The sequence below is a fragment of the Copadichromis virginalis genome, linkage group LG7 (assembly GCF_057382275.1).
Source record: "Copadichromis virginalis isolate Kocher_CV1m ecotype Utaka linkage group LG7, C_Virginalis_male_GT1.1, whole genome shotgun sequence".
NCBI classification, from domain to species: Eukaryota; Metazoa; Chordata; class Actinopteri; order Cichliformes; family Cichlidae; genus Copadichromis; species Copadichromis virginalis.
This window is the reverse complement of record NC_140624.1, coordinates 49743922-49764059: the sequence shown is the minus strand read 5'-3', so window position 1 is coordinate 49764059 and position 20138 is coordinate 49743922. Positions and strand designations below refer to the sequence as shown.

General features: G+C 37.9%; 1 protein-coding gene and 1 long non-coding RNA gene across 2 annotated transcripts in view; one reads left to right on the top strand and one right to left on the bottom strand.

Moving 5' to 3' along the window:
- LOC146705984 (uncharacterized) overlaps positions 1 to 2106 on the bottom strand; it is a 5550-nt gene extending 3444 nt beyond the window's left edge. Inside the window, exons 1-3 of the long non-coding RNA XR_014921436.1 lie at positions 1929 to 2106; positions 1711 to 1768; positions 623 to 717 (exon numbers count right to left, since the gene is read on the bottom strand). This is a non-coding gene — a long non-coding RNA (uncharacterized LOC146705984). The remainder of the gene's footprint in view (positions 1 to 622; positions 718 to 1710; positions 1769 to 1928) is intronic.
- A 234-nt stretch (positions 2107 to 2340) lies between these two features.
- On the top strand, positions 2341 to 17834 carry LOC146705983 (alanine--glyoxylate aminotransferase 2, mitochondrial-like). Its single transcript, XM_085463926.1, has 14 exons — positions 2341 to 2525; positions 2860 to 2948; positions 3110 to 3300; positions 5557 to 5680; positions 5767 to 5861; positions 7022 to 7115; positions 7670 to 7763; positions 8301 to 8401; positions 8619 to 8711; positions 9937 to 10069; positions 10929 to 11017; positions 11120 to 11269; positions 16425 to 16523; positions 17234 to 17834. The coding sequence occupies exons 1-14, from the start codon at positions 2429 to 2431 to the stop codon at positions 17333 to 17335; spliced, it is 1551 nt and encodes a 516-aa protein (XP_085320052.1). The 5' UTR covers positions 2341 to 2428; the 3' UTR covers positions 17336 to 17834.
- Positions 17835 to 20138: the final 2304 nt, after the last annotated feature.

Genomic DNA, 20138 nt, shown 5'->3' with positions numbered 1-20138 from the left:
AATGACATAATTACCCATCTTTGGAAAAGAGAGTTTATTACAGAGAAATGGCTCTTTCCAAAATAAAAGCTATACTATACGCTTCTTCTGCGCTATATTCTCAGCAGCATATTGTAGCGGGTCAGGGCTGTTCGGGGTTCTGTTTGTACAGTTATGTTTTGTTTATGTTGCCACAGTGACGGGTGACGCCCTCTTGCTGCGACGGTGTGTCCTTCCGGGGTCAGAGGGCACCCTGTGTGTTGTTGATGTTGTTGCTGTGCGGCTGCCGCGCTGAGCAGTTAGCTAGCGGCAGTGTTCTTCTGCAGATGTCAATAAACGGCTATGCTCCCTGGCTAGCTCACGGGAAGCAAGACCAAACGATACCTCCGTCTCCTCCTTGTCTGAGCTCGCCACAATATTAAACATGTCAGGTCCCCATAAGGAGAATCATGTGCTAACAGCTGTGTAAATGACTCGGGTAAAGTTTGTAGCATGCATGCTTGTTGTTTTTGTCTGCTTCCACTTGTCTTTGCACCAGGATGATGTCGGCGTAAATGTGCAGTCATATTCGTTGTAGTCAGTCAGTCATACATACAATTATTTAGTTAACTGTAGCATTAACTCATAAGTCTTGCTAAAGTACCTTGTATTCTGATTCATCACAGCAGCAGTTCGGTTGGATGATGTCAGCAACTGCAGCAAGTGTCTTGCTGACTGAATAATTTCATCTTGCATAATCTGAAACAAACACATAAAGACAGACACAATTTATAAATTAACGTTCGATAAAATCTAAGAATTAATCATTTATTAGATACCAATATGAATATGTCTACCATAAAACTTGTGTGGAGCAAAGTTACATTCAATCAAGATCGTCTGGCATGCTACAACTTTATAGTTAAATTCTGGGTACAAGTATACATACCCATCTTGTACATGTTTTTTTTTAATTATTATTATTATTATTATCCTACCTAAATACATGTTTCTTTTAATCAGAGTATGCTGTTTTAATGACTCTACAATATCATTTACATTGTGTTCCTTACATTTTCCCTAATTGTATGTTATATTAATCCTATATTTCCGTTTTAATATTACTAATGTTTGCCTTGTCTTCTTCACTGTCTGGTCTGCCTCTGTCTTGCCTGTATGGATACATTTACACCTAAATTTCCCCAACAAGGGATGTTTTAATTCACCACTATTCCAGTGAAACACGAGTCTCCCATCTTCCTGCTACCGGTCTCGAGTTTTTGTTCACCAAAGCACACACCAACTTCATAGTGACGGACAGATCACTGCCCTTTTCCCGCCTTGTCTGACCGTGTTTTGTGGCTTTGGTTCACTTCGCCTCACTCTTCCCCATTCTTGTTATTAAATCAGGCCGTTCTGCAACCATGGCAGCCATTCACTCTATGGCTTTATTCATGGTGTATTTTACCCCTTCACCAAAGGCCGTTCTCGTTTCCAACATTATATTTGCAGTGTTCGTTTATCTATCAATATCTGCGGAGTATGGTTTTGTACCGAGTATCCGATTTTCTAAAGCACAGCATGTAAAGGGTAGCTCGGTTAGCAGGATGCTAGCATGTAGCGCTAAGTGAGACACGCCTCAGACGAGTTGAGCAAAGACCCCGTCTGTGTACTTTATACGTGAGCAACGGATTTAAATAAATATAACGTTTCAAAAGACAAACTTGAAGATAAAAAAATATATATACTCACCGGAGAGCCGCCAGGGTTTGCCGCTGCCATCTTGGCGCTCCTAAATTCAAAACTGCCTCTGCAGTCAGGCAGGGGAGGCGTGGAAATTGTCTTTGAGTTAGTCAAACGTTTTACTTAGTTCGAGTAGATGATAAAATGAAAGAAAAATGAATGGGATTTTAAGTAGGACTAGGCGTTCTGTAATGATCTCTAGTTAGGAGAAAAACTTAATCACTCACCTTTAAACAGCTCTCTTTTAGGAGACACACTGCTGGCTAACGGTGTCATGTGATCAAACAGCGTAATTTAATTGGCTGAGAGCCGCTCGACTCGATCTAGTGCTGATTGCTCTGGCTTGGGTCATTCAAGTTCGTCACCTTTGCAGTTGAATTTTTGCAGGTGCAATTTTGCAGATGAATTTTTGGAGTTGAATTTTTTGCAGGTGAATATTTTTGAAGGGAAATTTGGAGGATAAAAAATTCAGTGTTATAAATTCAATGTCTAAAAATAGTTGAATTCTGATGATACTATATTTCTGCCATAAAGTTCAGAAACGTGCTTCACAAACCATGACGTTGTGAGCGCGCGCGAGGGACGTCGCCGCCCACTTCAAACACTCTTTTTTTTTTCTTTTTTTTTTTGAGAAAGAAAAACGGGTAGCCGCCTTATCTGCTGCTTTTGACTGTCAACACGGTGGAAGAAGAGCACTTGTCGTGTACCCCCTCAGTGCCTGCTCACCATGTATAAAGCTATATCGAGTCTAAGCGGACGCTGTGCTGCTTTAACACGAGGGTCCTGCTCAATGCCCTGTTTGGCCTATTTCCACCGGGCAAGTGGTGAGTTCTCCCTGCTTCAGCTCCAACATTTACCCCCACTATATAAGTGTGTTATGCTTTTTGGTTTGTTGCTACTACGGTGCAGGAGGAGCGTATTTCAGTTAATTGATTCAACGATTTTTTTTCTTTCTTTTAATAATGTCTCAATTTGAAGATCTGTCACAGCCATGCCATTGTAGATGTCTGCTGGATATTTGGCATTTGTGTCAACAGAAAGATGTTTCACATGATGTCACTGTAATGTCACGCCAGATAAAATAGAGAGCTCTATGGTTGTCAACCAGCTGTTCTTCCCTTCTTCTTCTTTTGTTTTCATGCTGCAATTAATTTACAGGCGCATTATGTCAGAAATCAGCCTTCAAGCCCCCCTCTACAGACGTGCCAGAGATGCCCCCGTGCAATTTCAGTCCAGAAAAATACACGGTAAGAGCAGACTCCTGCTGATACATTTGGCCTTGCATTATGTAATCGCTTCAGTAATAACAGTACTTAGTTGGCTGAATAAATGTAGTAAAAAACCTCAGTTACAAAAAAATAAACATCCCATTCTGCAACCCTTATCTTGTTTATTTGTCTCTATCAAGGGTATGTCCAAAGACCGTATGATAGAGATCCGCAGACAGAACTGCAACCCCATGACCATGAAGGTTACTTATTATAAGAAGCCAGTGTTCATTCACCAGGGGTACATGCAGTGGCTGTGGGATGTGGACGGGAGACGATATCTGGATCTGTTTGCTGGTGTGGCGACTGTCAGTGTGGGCCACTGCCACCCGTAAGATCCTTTACAGTTTGCCGTGTTACACATGGAAAAGTATTTAACAAACACAGGCATCCGATGGATGAAGTAGAGACACTGACACGAGTCGGTTATTGTAACATTTATGCACCACTTTCCACCCAGCATACAGTGCTATTGTAACAGCATGGGTTTTTTTTTAAAAATAAAGCATTTTTAAACATGCCCGTTTTCTTAAGAAAGCATACATTATTTAATAATGATAATTAATTAAATAACTATTTCAGAAAAAGATATTTATCAGGGTCGTAATTCTTAGCTCCCTGAAAAATTGACCAATGTGCAATGATGTGCTTTAACTTTGTAATGCTCAGAGTTACAACAATCCAGTTACAGCCAAGGTTATCTTCAAATGTATGCACAGCATAAACACTTAATCAAGGGTTTAAGCTGTAACTTGAATTGTAACTTCAAGAATTATTGATGCTCACAAAGCAGAAGATAGAAATACAACTTATCCCAGTGTGTTATCCCAAAGTGTCAAGAACTGGAGCGAGAAGTGTCATAAAGGAATTCATAGAAAAAGCCCCACAGTACAGAACAAACCTGGCAGGATTGAAAGGTTTTAAAGACTGGAAATTAAACTAGTGAGAGATGTGCCTAAAGACCCCAGAACAACTGCTGAGACATGAGTGAATGACCTAAAGAATAAAATCTTAAAGAAGACAATCACTACAAGTAGAGATGCCTTTAAGGCAGGCTGAAGTACGCTAGGAGAACCTGGAGAAAGATTATGCAAACTGGACACGCAGCCTGACATGTGTGTTCTTTACAACCCAAAAACACCATCCCCACAGTGAAGCACGGTGGTGGGAGTATTATGCTGTTTGTCTTTCAACACGACAGCAACAACCCAAATCAGATGTTGCTCCTGGTGAAGAACTACCATAAGAGGACCAAAGTAAACGTTACTGACTATTGACCATAAAATCTAGAGAAGGCTGAGAGATTAGTCAAAGAAGAATGGGCTGGTATTTCTCAGGAGATTTGTTGAAAACTACAACAAAATCTGCTGCAGACTGTTATCCAAGAAGATATGATACATGTTTGACTATTAACATCATGGGACTAATAGTTTGGAAACCGATAGTTTAGGTTTTTGTTCGTCTTAAAAGATGTTCGTTTTAAAAATCCCTTGCTCTATTTAACAGATACTCTGGAAATACTTAACCAAAATATGAGGCTAATAATTCTGTAAGCCTCTCCTATAAGACCTCTGTCTGTCTACCATCCCGAGTAGCTTGGTCGTTTTAGAGAATGCCCTACATCAGTCGTCCCCAACCTTTTTGCGCCACAGACCGCTTTATGTCCAACAATATTTTCACGGACCGCCCTTTAAGGTGTCACGGATAAATACAACTAAATGAAACCAGTATCGGTACGAAAAAAACAAGATTTATTCATAACACACGGGAAAAGACCCAGGGAATCCGAGTTAACGATAAAAAACGATTACAAAAATAGCCGAGCCTCAACTCTCATGGCCCAGTATCAAACGACTCCTAGTCCATGGCCCGCCGGTTGAGGTTGTCTCCTGGTTTCTCTTTGCCTAAGCTAATTTATTTTCTGCTGGACACAATAAGAAAATCACTTATTTTACACATGTCAGCACCAAATCTACTCCATAAAACATCACAACGCGCTAAAATACTCGCCGCATTCTTCATGCCTTTACAGAACCTGTGTAAAGTCCCCAACCTCCTTTCCACCTGATTTTTTCCCTCACTGTTGTACATCTGTTAATGAGTAACACCTTAAATTAGATTTTTTTTTTTAATGCTAACATAAGCCAAAGGTAGTTCGTTGGTTCCAGCTGTTTCTAGACATTTTTAATCTTATTACACACCTGTTGCATTAGACAGCAGCAGCTGGTAATATCAATAATTACTGATTTATCCCTGCAGAAATGGTCAGTCTGCATCTAACAACCAATATGTACCGCACTTCAGACAAGTGAGCTATGAAAGTTATAGATTAGATGCTATAGTTTTATAAGCCCAGTTAGGTTGTGAATTTTCTAAAGAAACTATGAAACCATTGTTCTACGTTACTGAAAGGTTACTGTGAAATGTTGCGCTTAGTACTGTACAAGAACTGAGGCAAACACTCTGAATGAATAAATCTAACATATTTAGCAAAGTACTTGTTGGAAGTTGCTGAAGTACTTTTCTAATTACTAAATCGTCATATTATATTATCACAGAGGGAATGAAATGGCGTCTTTGTTCACAGGAAAGTAACAGCAGCTGCAGAGCAGCAGCTGAAGAAACTGTGGCATACAACTACCATCTACGTTTATCCAACGCTTCATGAGTATTGTGAAAAACTAGCCTCCCACTTCCCAGATCCGCTAAAGGTAAGATATTGAGTTTTTCATTGAATTAGCTGTCATCATGGGCTGAGGCTGTCATTAAACAGTGTGCTGGTCTGTTCCTTGTCCAGGTGATATATCTGACAAACAGCGGCTCGGAATCCAATGACCTGGCAATTTTGATGGCTCGTCTCCACACAGGCAACAACGATATAATTACTTTAAGGTCTAAATTTTTCCTTTTTTCTATGACTAACAAAGGCATCCTACTCGCCTCCTGATGAAAGAAAAATGTAAATTCTGTAGAAATGTTTGATTTTTGGCAGCTTTGGTAACTAAACTTCATAGGCATTGTTTACTACGAAGCAGGGTCAACATACCCAGAATAATCAGCCTAATCAGTCTCATGAAGGTGGTTATTGACCCAGGGTTTCACATGAAGGGGGTGGTGTTGCAGCAAATGACCAATCACAAACACAACAGCTGCAGAAAGTGAGCAGAAGTGTGATTGGCTATACTAGAAAGTAGTGTAGTATTATAAATGCTGTATGAATGTGTTTTATGCTCTTCTGCATATCTTGATTGCAATAAGTGTTTATCTGAGTTACTGACCTCTGGCATCAACGATGCATTTTCACCCAGAGAACTGCCGCTCACTGCTTATTTTCTTTTTTCTTCTGCAGAGTTGATCAGCAGTTTCTGAAATATTTAAACCAGCCCATCTGGCACCAACAACCACGCCATGTTAAAAGTGACGTTTCCTTATGATTCTGATGCTCAGATATAACTTAAACAAGTCAGGCTGTCTGCATGCTTATCAAACTGACCAGGGAGGTGCCCTGTTTCAAGGATCTTTAAGACTTAAAAAATAATTTTAAATTGTTTGCAACCAACAGAAAATTGCAGGAATAAGACTGCATCGGAGCTGCCATATTTCTCACAGGTGCTCACAAGGAAACAACAAAGGCTTAAGACAATTATAAAAACCTTTTTGTAGCCATACAGAGCGGTCGAAGGCAACCTTCAGCAATGCTGCCGCTATTTTCCAGAGAACTGTCAGTAGGCAGTACTTGTTACTTTATACTTGTTGATCTAGTTAGACGTGCAATATAAATTGTCATGATGCCACACCTTTGTAACATTGAAATTGCTCATGTTGAAGCGGCTTTGCTAATCCTATAATCTTGTTTCGTACTACCGGCCTCAGGTTTTTGTTTGTTTTATTGTTTTACAGTTTTTACTATTCTCCTTTTTTATGCTATTAATTCATGTTATTTTATCTGTTTGGAGGCACTGAAAAGACAAGCACAGAGTTAAAGTAAATCATAAAAAACAACGTTGAGGATTGTGGTATTGTTGCTAGTAATGTGTATTTTTGCCTTCTAGAGGGTCATATCATGGTGGCAGTCCACAGACCATTGGCCTCACTTCCAATGCAGCATATAAATACCCTGTTGCCAGTGGTATTGACTCCACAAATGTAGGTACTGCAAGAAGACAGCAAAAAAAAACAAAAAAAAACTTTGTTGTATCTGAAAACTGGAAGATTTCCCATTCAGTGCATAAAGACACATATAAACAAGTTAAATTAAACAAATTAAAGAAAAAACTGCAATAAAACACTGGCATTAATTTGTTGAAAATCTTTTCAACTTTTAATCGAACATTACTCACAAAAAGATATTACCTCATATGCAAATCTCCTTGTTGTTCAGTTGGGTTGAGTAGTCAGTGAGTCAAAAAATTTTAATTTTTAACTCTAAGCAAACTTTTCAGTGATCCCTGGTGCCCTATGATAGTTAATAATTGGCTTAAAGTGACACATTTAAGGTCAAAATGTATTGAAGGTGTGTGTCACTGAATATGTTTGCATTATTTAAACTAATTCATTTGCACATTTTATATCTACTTAATTAAATATAATTCTGAAATGGGCTGAAGGTGGCCGATGCTTTCGCAGCAGTAAAGTTTGGTGATGCTTTATTTGTGCTGTTAAACTGAAATAAGCAGACCTGATTTCTGTCCAATGAACAGACCATGTGTCCCGATGTGTTCAGAGGGCCTTGGGGAGGAAGCCACTGTAGAGACTCCCCCGTTCAGACCATCAGAGAGTGCACTTGTGCCCAAGGTACACACACATGTGCACTTGTGGCTCAGCGCTAATTCACCCGTTCTGTTCTAATAAACAGAATAAAAGAGGGAGATGTTTTTAATTTTTTATAATAGTCTGTCTGTATCCAGGTGACAAAAAAGGAGATCTCTTTGTTTGGGGGGGGGCGGGGGGTCCTTTGTTTTGCATAGATCATTATTGATTGACACATGCATCTAAACAAAATTATATACTTTCATTTTTGTAATTTTCTGTTTCCCTTTTGAGTTGTGATTCAAAAACATGCACTTCTTTCAAAATACAGAGTAGGGCAGATTACTTATAACCCCGAAAAAAAGGCAGCTGTTCAGTATTTACTTCTTTTAATGTTTTACCACTTTCAGGAATGTTAATAATAACCTGTCTCTACTAGACCACTTGAAAATGGTCCCATTGTCAGCACAATTTCATGGATTTCTGCACAAACCAAACATCTGTCGCTGCAAAATAATATCTGAATCAGCCAACCATCTAAACTGACAAGAAAGTTTTTTTTGTGTTGTTCCCCCTCCACAGGTCACTGCATGGCAAATGAACAGTACATTGCACAACTCAAAGAGACATTTGCTACAAGTGTCCCAAACAGAATAGCTGCTTTCTTTGGAGAGCCGATTCAGGTACTTTATTCAATTGTAGGGTTAGGGTTTCTTTAAATATTTCCTTTTTTCTTTTGGGGTTAAACACGTTGTTACGCTGAATGGATTGTGATTTAATTTAGAATAGGCCTTTGTTAATATACTGTCTATGTTTGTTGTTTTACCTTGTTCAGAGTGGTCGCTGTGTTTGTGTTAATTAAGATGTGACAGTGGGATGTGCACGTGTGTTTTTAAACAGGGAGTGGGAGGAGCTGTGCAGTATCCTAAAAACTACCTTAAGGACGCTTACAAACTTGTTAGAGAGCGAGGAGGAATCTGCGTTGCTGACGAGGTTAAGTGCAAATGTTAAATAGGTTTTCTAATTAAATTTTTTTTAGCTACATTGTTTTGTTTGGGTCAGTTTTTTGTTTGTTTTTTAAATTCTTAAAAAAAATCTTTAAGCCTGCCACAGCATATTAGAAAGTGGAGATTAAGCACATCAGTACATGTGCTGCTACACGTGTTGAATCTGCTGTGTTATTTCCATTTAAATAAAGTGCTTTATGGTAAAGCATTGTTATAAAATATTCCTAAATGCATTAAAAAATAAGAAAGTAACTGCCAATCACTCATAAGCTACCAAGTCAGTGGGCATAAACACTATGTTTGCACATCTGTGCCTTAACCACACATACTAGTTTTACACACAAATGCAGGAGTAGGTGGATTTATTCTAATAAACTTTGTTTAGAAAAACCTGTTCTCATAGGAAAACTTTTCAGTATTCTTGTTTCAATACAACAACCACACAAAACAGAAAAGCCCAAAAATCCCCCAAATTTTATACACGATATTGAGCCCTGGATTTTTTTTCTTCAGTCTTGAAGAAATTCAGTGAAGAGGTGGGCGTTATTGTTTCAGTTTCTTCAGTTGTAAAATTCTCCTGCTTTTTCACTATTGCGGTGCATTTCTGTCTCCAAAAACAACAAATTATTTTGTGTGTGCACTTAGTTTGTACGTACTCTAAGACCATTTCTATGCACATCTTACGATAATGTAGCATGTGTATGTACATATGTCAGTATGTACCTTATCTCCTCCCTGACAGGTGAGCCAGTCTGACTGAAACTGTGTAAGAACATTGCCACACTTGCATCAATTATTAACATCCAGATGTTTTAAAAAAAGATTTATCATAAATTCCAATTCTTCACCCCCCTGTGACTGTAATGTTTCACAGGTCATGTTCAGAGTATGTCACTCGTCTATAATTTAACAGTCACCAAAATGTATGTCTGTGGCAGTATTTTGTTCGAGTCACCACTGAATATGGAAGGAAGACAAAAGTGCTGCAGGCTAGGATTAGTGAATGAGACTCAGCGTTTGAAGGGAAATGTTTTATTATCTTGATTAAATTACAGATTCCTACAACACCCCCAATAGGTATTAAATTCTTATGGACAATTAAGGTTTTTTGGTTGTTTTTTTTTTTTTGCTTCCTTTACTGTAGTACTCCAAAAAGGGGGAAAAATAAATAAATAAATAAATCACTTAATCATCATTTTTTCACCTGGCAGGTCCAGACTGGATTTGGACGAACAGGAAGCCACTTTTGGGGTTTCCAAGGCCACGATGTTATTCCTGATATGGTTACAATGGCAAAGGGCATTGGCAATGGATTCCCAATGGGAGCTGTTGTTACCACACCAGGTGAGAATATACTCTAGTGTTTGTAGATCTGCTTCTATACTCAAGAAACATAAACAAATACATTTAATTACATTATACATTATTTTCACTGGCAAAATGTAACTGGCCGTGGTGAGACAGCATCTGTCTCTTTCTGCCAGGTGGTGATGGAGCTTTTTGAATGTGAAGACTCAACAATTTAACATGTATTTATAGTTTATCAAAAAAAAAAAAAAAAACAAGGACACCATGAAAACGTATTTTTTTATTTATTAATTATTTTATACTTTTCAAGCAACAAGCAGACCATATTTTCTTTTTTCTTTTTTTACTGAAATTGTGAGTGAATGAAATAATCGGCTCTCCAGTTGTGACTCACCACTTCAGCCAAGCTCTCAGCAAGAAATTGGGAAAGGAGACAAGGAGGAAAAAGTAGTTCCACATTGAATACCTAAGACATAGATTGATTTGAAGAAAAGCTTCTAGTACTTGTTCCATTAGAACAACGCTGCTGGAGCCCTGAGAGACTTGTAACGTTGTATTAATAATGCTGTGAGCCTCAATGTGAGCCTCTCTTTGTTTATCATATAGCTACTATATGATAAACAAAGAGATGTGCTACCTTGAAAAGTACCATCAGACTCCCATTTTTATCCATTTTGGATTGTTAGTGTTAAACAATACTAAAAGACCTAGCATCAAGTTGATAAAGAGTTCAACATGAATTCATTTTTATATAAAATACTTTTGATAACACAAAAGTATTTTATATATCTTATATTTTGAGATGTAATTTGAACGGAGCAGTCGCTGGAGGTTTGAATTTGTTTTTTCATTTTTTGTTGTTTTGGTTTGGTTTTTTTTTTTTTGGTTTTTTTAGAAATTGCAGCCTCCTTTGCCAAGGGGCTTCACTTCAACACCTTTGGGGGAAATCCTTTGGCTTGTGCTGTGGCTTCATCGGTGCTTGATGTAGGAATTCTTTAACCTTTTCTAAATGAAGCCTGTTCAAGATAACAGTGACAGCAGCGACACTGAAATACAGAAAAAAAAACCTGCATTTTTCCTTAACAGACAATCAGAGAGGACGACACCCAGCAGAACAGCCTTCGTGTGGGCACCTATCTGATGACAGAGCTCGCGAAACTCAGAGACAAGTATGAGATCATCGGTGATGTCCGTGGAAAAGGCCTGCAGATCGGTGTGGAAATGGTCCGAGACAAGGTGCTGTGATCCTTGTGCTCATATGTTTATACAATACATATTTGCATTGTGCCTCCCTGGGGGCGTTGGCCAGCATTGCCCCAGTTAACTGTTTTCTGCAGCATGTGTGCCATTTTTAAATTCCGAAACATGTATACAGACATTCGTATACACACCTGGCGTAAGGTTTGGTCTTGTGATCGCAGAGTCTGAATGTTATTTTGGTCATTTTATTAATCCTGATTGCAAATTGGAGAAAAAGCCCAGTTAATACATAATTTCAAAACAAAACAAAAAACATGTATTTAAACAGCCATAATTCTGTACACACCTTGTGCTTGTTAGAGGACTCCTTTGACCTATAAAATCGTGTGTTTCTGAAGAAACATATCCTGCGCCGTTCTCACGTGCTCCTAAAAATCAGGCTTTTGTTTTAGAAAAGAAAATAGATTGAATATCCTATAATATCCTATGATACACATTTATAAAATACAGTAATAGTATTGTTTTACTTACCATTTATGAAGGCCATGTTAAAAAGCTCATACATATTACTACTAACATTCCCACCTGTTTTACTCAGATGTCATTCTAAATCACACTCTTGCAAATCTCTGAACACAAAGTGCATCATTTAGCACACTTTCTTTCACCTGTAGGAACACTGGCCTTCAAAATGCAACACACTGATTTAGAAATTGGTCCAACTCTTTCTGCACGTTTGCAAACTCAACTGGAAGAACAATTTAATCATGTGTCAGAGTATAAAAGAGGCTTTGAGTCATTTCTTCAAGTGTTAGGCAAGAAGCTGAAACAGGAAGAACAAAGAGGAAGAGTGAAAGGGGGTCTATGAGGAAGTTTTTTTGGTCAGTTCAGCTAAACACGTATTGCAGTAATACACATATATTTCTTACCCTTTGGGATCTGTGTAGGGTTTCTCATTGTACTTGCAATACATGGTGAAATTAGTAAATTTGCTCAACATATACATTAAATAGGTCCTTTTTTTTATTATTCTTTTTTTTTTTTGGATATAGGTGCTCAAAATCATTTGAATACGTAGCATGACCTCACCAAACCAAAACATACATGAGCACTTTTGATGATACTGTTTTATATTTATCACATCAGTGTTTGGATGATGGTCTGTGAGAAGACATCAGGTAATATCTGTGTGTATTGTTTTTGTGGAAGGAACCCGTCTTGAGAAGAGAGGACATGTTTTGTTTTTTTGAGTGCTGTTTTTATTTCGCAAGAGATGTGTGGGGTTTTGACAAAAGCAGCAAACTCTTTGTTTGCGTTTGGAGTTTTGAGAAACCGAGTCACAGTTTCTGGAATGAACCACACAAATAAACATTAGGAGAAAAAGTGTAATGAGAAATGAAGTGGGTGAACTTTTCATTCTGAATCAGAAGATCCCAAATATAAAAACATAGTCAGTGAAATTTTTATTTATTTAATTATTTTTTGCTGCCATCTTTATTCATTTATTTACTTTTTATCTGTGTACCAACCATCTAGTTAAATGTTTTTTCTTTTGCAACATGGCTGCAGGTTGTGAACCATATTTAGTCACTCAGAGTGTGTGTCTTCTCAACATACATAATTCAAGGTTAAACAAATGAATTCAAATCCATTCACTCACTCCATTTGAAAGCTGAAAAGAATTCCTGTCTGTATGCTCTTTCAGAAGGTTTGTCATAGACATTTGTGTCCTTACTTTGGTACATGTTGTCATGAGCTGTTGTGTGAAGCAGGCCGGGTTAGGACCCAGATGTAGGACTCAGAAACTGGACTAAACTTAAAGGCAGCTTTATTTTTAGACTTACGAGAAACAGAATACAGGAAACTTAATTATTCAGAGACTAGGACCCTGAATAGGAAATACTGGACATGTAGAGGGGAGATTGCCATCAGAAACTAAAGAAAACTGAAGACTTAATTACACACATGAGGTAAGGGCAGAGTGGAAACGTGGTGAACAGAATCCACTAACAATCCAAGGGAAGCAATGCGGAACATCACACACACAAGATGAAGGACTATTAAAGAAAAACAGGAAACAACATGAGACAGAGACCCAAACTTAAGACATACAAACTTGACACAGGGAAACGGTAAAGAAATGCAGAGACAAGACTGAATGGGGATACAAGACTCCCTTGACACAACAGGTAGACCATACAACCACAGAGACAGACAGACACATGTTAAATTTATTTCAACATTCTTGTCTTATACCATATACTGTGATTATTAGACCACCCTACACTGTTCCAAAAAATAGTACTGTCTTTCTAGAATATCATGAAATTTACATAAGTAGACTGTGATTTTACATGTCAAAGGTAAAATAACATAACATCACTGTAAATATAGTAAAACACAATTTACTTGTTTTTTAAATATATTTTTTGTACATATGCATATTTAGATTGTAAAAATACATTCACAAATGTATCATGATCTCACAAATATCTGTCCGTTATTTGAAAGATCGAACTGTTGAATTCAAATGTAATGCTATGGAAAAGTATATAACATGATTCCTATAAGCTTGTGTTACATCACATAAGTATTATTATCGTTGCTATTTAGGGCGATCGTGGCTGAAGAGTTGGCAGTTCGCCTTGTGATCAGAAGGTTGCCGGTTCGAGCCCCGGCTCAGACACTCTCGCTATTGTGTCCGTGGTCCAGACTCTTCACCTGGTGCGATATGGCAGCCTCGCCTCTGTCAGTCTGTCCCAGGGCATGCAATCCATTATTATTTAAACCAACTGTTAACTGTATATTTATACATTTACGTATTATGATTCATATTGCCACATTCATTGACCTTGTTTATAGGTAATTTCATTGTTACGTTAAAATGTTCCTAATTTAATGTCTAAAAGCACTTGGAAAAGGCAGAATCCCATGTGAAATTAGCGCAACAAACTCTATTTTCATTACTGAAAATAACTGTATTTTCATGAGAAAGTTATTTTCTGTTATTTTACGCTAGTATTTTGGCGCCCCAGCTGCCGGAATATTAACGTTTTTTTAACATTAGTATTTTTCCTATTTATAGATGATTTCATTGTTTAATCACATTAACATGTTCCTAATTTAATGTCTAAAAGCATTTGGAAAAGGCAAAATCCCATGTAAAATTAGCACAACAAACTGTATTGTCATTACTGGAAAAAACGTATTTTTATGAGGAAGTTATTTTCTGTTATTTTACGGTAGTATTTTGGCGCCCCAGCTGCCGGAATATTACCGTTTATTTAAGATGTTTTTTGTAACAGTGTAGAAACAAGGAAATACAAATATTTTACAAATCTGTCACACAAAACTTGCTTAAAACTAAAAATTATATTAGTTATTCAACAAACAACTACATAGTCCTTACTTACGTATAATAACCAAAAGACTTAATGCCCCCTTAGGCATTGAACAGCTTGCATTCTTGCTAGCTTGGTGCACTTTGACAGGCTCTTTTGATATTGACTTTCAGATCATTTCTAACTAGCCCGAGAGACCTGCTGTAAATGAAACTTTTGTAGAGTCTATCTTTGAGTCCATTGTAGGCCTTGATTTGGCCACTCCATCAGTTCGAGTACTTCCTTTTTCTTGTTTCTTGGTCAAAGAGTCTTTGCACAGCTTTGAAGGATGTTTGGGATCATTTTTTGTTGGTATATAAACCCACAACCAGTCGGTTTCAGTCCAGAAGGGATTCTGGGATGTTGAGATAGACCTTGTTTATGATTCACTAATGTCAGTGTTCCTGGGTGGTTCACCCAGTGTTCTCAGTTTGTTCATGTTCAGTTTATTTTGTCACACGTTCTCATTTCCTGTTTTGCTGTTCCAGTTACTTCCATGTGTCATTAGTCAGATTAAGCTCAGCTGTTCACTCACCGGTCCCTAATCACTAATCATTCAGCCTGTGTATTTAAGTTCAGTGTCTTGTGATGTTGTGGTTGCCGTGTGTGCTTTCAGCTCAGTCAGCCATTCAGTCATTCAGCCAGTCTGTTCACGAATCACCAGTCCTCACCTACCTGCAACTTTTTGGTGTTGACCAAAAAGTCCAAACTTGGATTTCTGTGTCTAGACTTCCTTCGTCCAGTCATTTGCAGTACAGTGTTCATGCTTCCTGGCAATTCTGAGGTGTTCTGAGATGTTTGCAAGTCTGAATAAGGTCTTCTAAACAGCTATTCTTCCCTTTAAGCCTTATTCATTGAGTCCTTTGCTTGTGGTCACACTGGAGTGCCTCTCAGACTCTGATTTAGAAGCTCATCTCTGTCTGAAGATCAGCAGTGGTCTTCTTTCTATCTCTAGTAATTCAAACCTTGAGGTGTCTGACATCTGCTTCAGTCAGCTTTTGTTTTCTGATTTTGTTTTCTGCCTCCAAAGCACACTTGACCGCTCTGTGAGAACACTTTATGTCTTGCCCTACTTGTCTCAAAGACCATGCAGCATCACGGAGTGATTTCATACAGACGCTTTCCTTTTCAGCGAGTTCTCAGCAGTTTACCATTTTGGCACACTGGCAGTCAGAAATTAATCAAGCATAACATCCGACCACTAAAAACTACTTTTTTGCTCAGGAATCCAAGTAAATAACTGTAATTTGGCATCTTAATCAAAAAATAATTATTTTCTTGATTATTTTTTCTCTTTTTTTTAATAAAGCTGTAAAATTGAAAATTGGTGGATTAAAAACATTTATTATATGTTAACATTAAAAAATCATTTTGGTTAAAGCGCTTGCACATACTGGTGGATTAACTTTTACAGAAATGTTAAAAAAAAGATTTTTGGTAAGTACTAATGCTCTTAATATAGGACAGATGTGACATAAACTTTACACTGGGTGGTACACATACATATACTATTTTTTTACGTGTAATGTTTATTGTTTAAGATTACGGATTAGGGATATAAAGAATAAAGAACAATTTGTCCTTATTTTAAAGAATAAATAATGTTACGTATGACGTATACTGTCACACACCACATCTCATAGAATTTATCAGTGATGCACCGTGTGCATCAGGCAAATATTTATTTCTCCTCCTATGTTTAAAGTGACTCAGGACTAGCCATTTGGTAAAATTATCCTGGTAATTAAGCTGGATAAATTACTGTGCTTACCAAAACATCCACCCACATCCGTTTTGTCTATTATGTGTAGGCCAGCCGAGATCCGCTACCCCCTGAGGCAATGGCTGAGATTTTTGAGGATGTCAAGGACATGGGAGTCCTGATTGGGAAAGGAGCAATATATGGACAGGTAATTTCACCCACTCTCTAACCTTCTGTATACTCATGTATGTGCTAGACTGCAGTGTGGCACCAATACATGCTGTGTCTGCAGCACAAACCTAATCGTTTTCTAAAATTCAAGCACACTTGTCATTTTGCTTACTTTCCTTTTTCTTTTTTACCTTGGATCTAAAACAGACATCTGAGCAGTAGCTCACTTTGATAATACATTAAATTACAGAAAATGTTGGTTTTGGAATTCTTCATTTCTCTGTCTGTAATTGTGCCTCCAGCTCTCCTCATCATGCTTTACTGAGACATTGTGATGTCAACACTGCTATTTAGTTCTTCTATTTATGGCTTTAGAAAACAACATGCTGCAGGTATTTTTGTGGTAGCAGAAAACTGATTATTTTCGTAAAGGAGAAAAAATCATGATGTTTTAATAGTCCAGAATCCTACAGGACTCACTTCTTAACTTGATGTTAACTGAAAAAGAGAAATTGCTGTGTATAAGCCGTTTGGTTCACCTAAAATGTATTTTTATATCTAAGTATTTTTTTCTTTTCTGTATGCCCCCCACCCCCCAAATGATGGATAATTCAATACAACGGTGTCTACTGTTCCAAACCTATAACATTATTATGGATGAGTGATAAAGTCTTGTGTTTTCCTGTTAACAGTCTAAATCACTGATGCTACATAATCTCTGTTGTTCTGCTTTTATCACTCTTTAAGACCTTCCGCATCAAACCCCCCATGTGCATCACAAAGGAAGATGTTGATTTCTTCACGGCAGTCTTTGACAAGTCTGTCCGCAACTACATGGAAAGAAGATGAAAGCCTGGAAAAGGTCAGACGGATTGCTCCGTGTTAAAGAGACCCTGGTCAGCCAGAGGTGACCTTTTTTCAATATGAGTAGTAAAAGTCTCAGTATTAATCTTAATAACCTCATTATCTCTGTTTTTACCTTTGTATAGTGATTAAGAAGATGACATTTTCTAATTATGTTTAATGATTTTGTTATAACAAAGACTTAAACGGCCTCACTGATAAAATTGATAACTAACTTTTAGTTCATTTTGCTCTTTTAGATCTGATAACTGTGTATGATCATTTATAAAGCGATGCTTTGCTTATTACTTATGATACCACAATAATAATGAAAGCTAGAAACCAAAACCAAATCTGGTTATTCAGCAAGTTATACTTAATCATCTTACTAGGCATGTAGATGTTTACTTCTGACAGTGGATTTATTATCTTGTTATCAGTGTAAATAAATGGATAAAATCCTATTTCCACAGACCAATAAAACGTGATATTCTGGAAACACTGACATAGTGTCCAGCTGTTTTCATTGCAAGCATACAAGTGAAATAACTGTTACTGTTCACTGAATCACTGTGAGGAGCATTACGATTCCATGTAACCCTGCTGCACTCTGCAAACTGGAATACTGCTGTACTTTCAAAATCTTATTCTACTGTGACGCACTCATGTTTACATAACACTGTTTCAGTCTTACTGACCACTCAAAGTGCTTTAGACCATACATTCATATAGTGCTTTCAAGGAATTTATACATTTCATACTTAAAACACTTTATCTACCTCACATCCTGAGCCAATTTAGAGTCACCAATTAAACCAACATGCATGTCCTTGGACTGTGAGAGGAAGCTAGAGTATGCAAAGGAACCTCACACAGGAGGCCAGGGACCGGCAAGACAACAGTGCTTATTAATATATATAGCGTCCTCTCTGCAGTCAGTTGTGGCTTAAAACTGTTGTGTTACAGAGGAGACAATATGCTGCAACTTCATGCCGTAACAGAAAATGATCACAGTCCCTAAAGCCATGCTTCTGTGTGCACCAAAGCTGATATGAAAATGACTGAGGCATCTAATGCTTGGAAATATACAGAAAAAGAAAAGGAACATTAAAAAGCAAGGCAAATGTTACCGTGATTACCGAGCAATGACATCCAGGGAAACAAAAAGAAACATGAGACTGTGAGGTTCATGGACTGAGTGCCTGCAGTTTATCGGTTTATGTGTGTGTTTTTATTACATGAGTGGCAAGTTATTGTTAAGTGTAATTCTCTCTTCTATTGTTTTAATACTGGCCTGGGGAACAAATTTTGTTCTTCTTTTTAACATGTTAAATGTCTGTCTGTCTGGATTGTACACCGTACTGCAGGAGATAAAAAAGCAAATTTTTGAATGTTTTAAAAAACATTTCTGTCCATCCTGGCCTAAACGCTTTGAATAGACAACCTACAGGGTACTAATGCTGCAATAAGTCCAACTGAGTCTTCTGAAATCTCACCTCCACATACTGTGATCAACCTTTACACACGGCTATAATTTATCCTTGAATGCAATGTGGGGTGAGAACCTCTTAGCTGAGTATTAGGGTTCACATATGGAAGAGCTGTGACTTTCAAAATGTAAAATAAAAACTTATTAATTAGGAGAATATTAAAGTAGAGGAAAATAATAATAATGGAGTGGATTGATATAGCGCTTTTCAAGGCACCCAAAGCGCTTTACAATTCCACTATTCATTCACTCTCACATTCACACACTGGTGAAGGCAAGCTACAGTTGTAGCCACAGCTGCCCCGGGGCAGACTGACAGAAGCGAGGCTGCCATATTGCGCCATCGGCCCCTCTGGCCAACACCAGTAGGCGGTAGGGTAAAGTGTCTTGCCCAAGGACACAACGACCAGGACAGAGACACAATGACCAGGACAGAGAGCCCAGGGATCGAACCGGCGACCTTCCGGTTATGCGCTTCCCAACCCCCTGAGCCACGGTTGCCCCTCGACCTGAACAGAAAGTGATCCTGAACAGCAGGATTTAGAAAAAATAAAAGCAAAACAAACCCTTACAGTCCCAGTTGCCTAAGAGCATCTTCTGTACTCGTAATCTGGCAAGAACCAGTACCAACCTACTATCTCAAATGGTTAACAGTGGTTATCCATTTGAGACGCTGCGGGACACTACATCTTAGAAAAAGCTCAAAGCTGCAGGTTGGCGTAAAACGGTGAAGGGAGAAGAGCTGCTGTGTGTGTGTTTGCTCAACATGTATAAAGTGGTCTCATGCATAAGTGGCCAGTGTGCAGCTTTAACAGGACAGTCCAGCTGTTTAACCAGTTTGGCCAGATTTCGCCTGGGAAGTGGTAAGTTACCATGGAGATGAGCCAAGGACAAAAGAAATGTTTGTCATGATGATCCATTAGATAGCCTTTATGTAACCAGGAGCACACTTGACTTTTTCCTACTTAAACTTCTCTGCTTGTTGGTTCATGATTTATTAAAAGTACTTTCAGGGCTACGTGATCTGTGTAAAATTGCTGTTAATGCAAGCTGCAGGACAAACACAATATATGTGTATTACTCCTAAAACAGATATAAAATCAAGACTACTGTGTTGGGAAGGTTACTTTTAAAATGTATTGCACTACAGATTACAGAATACATGCCCCCAAAATGTATTTTGTAACGTATTTCGTTACGTTACTCAATGAGAGTAATGTATTCTGAATACTTTGGATTACCTATTATATTATCATGCTTTTTACAACTACATGAATGTACTATTGCTGTGTGAATTATTACTTTTACTGAAGCTTACTT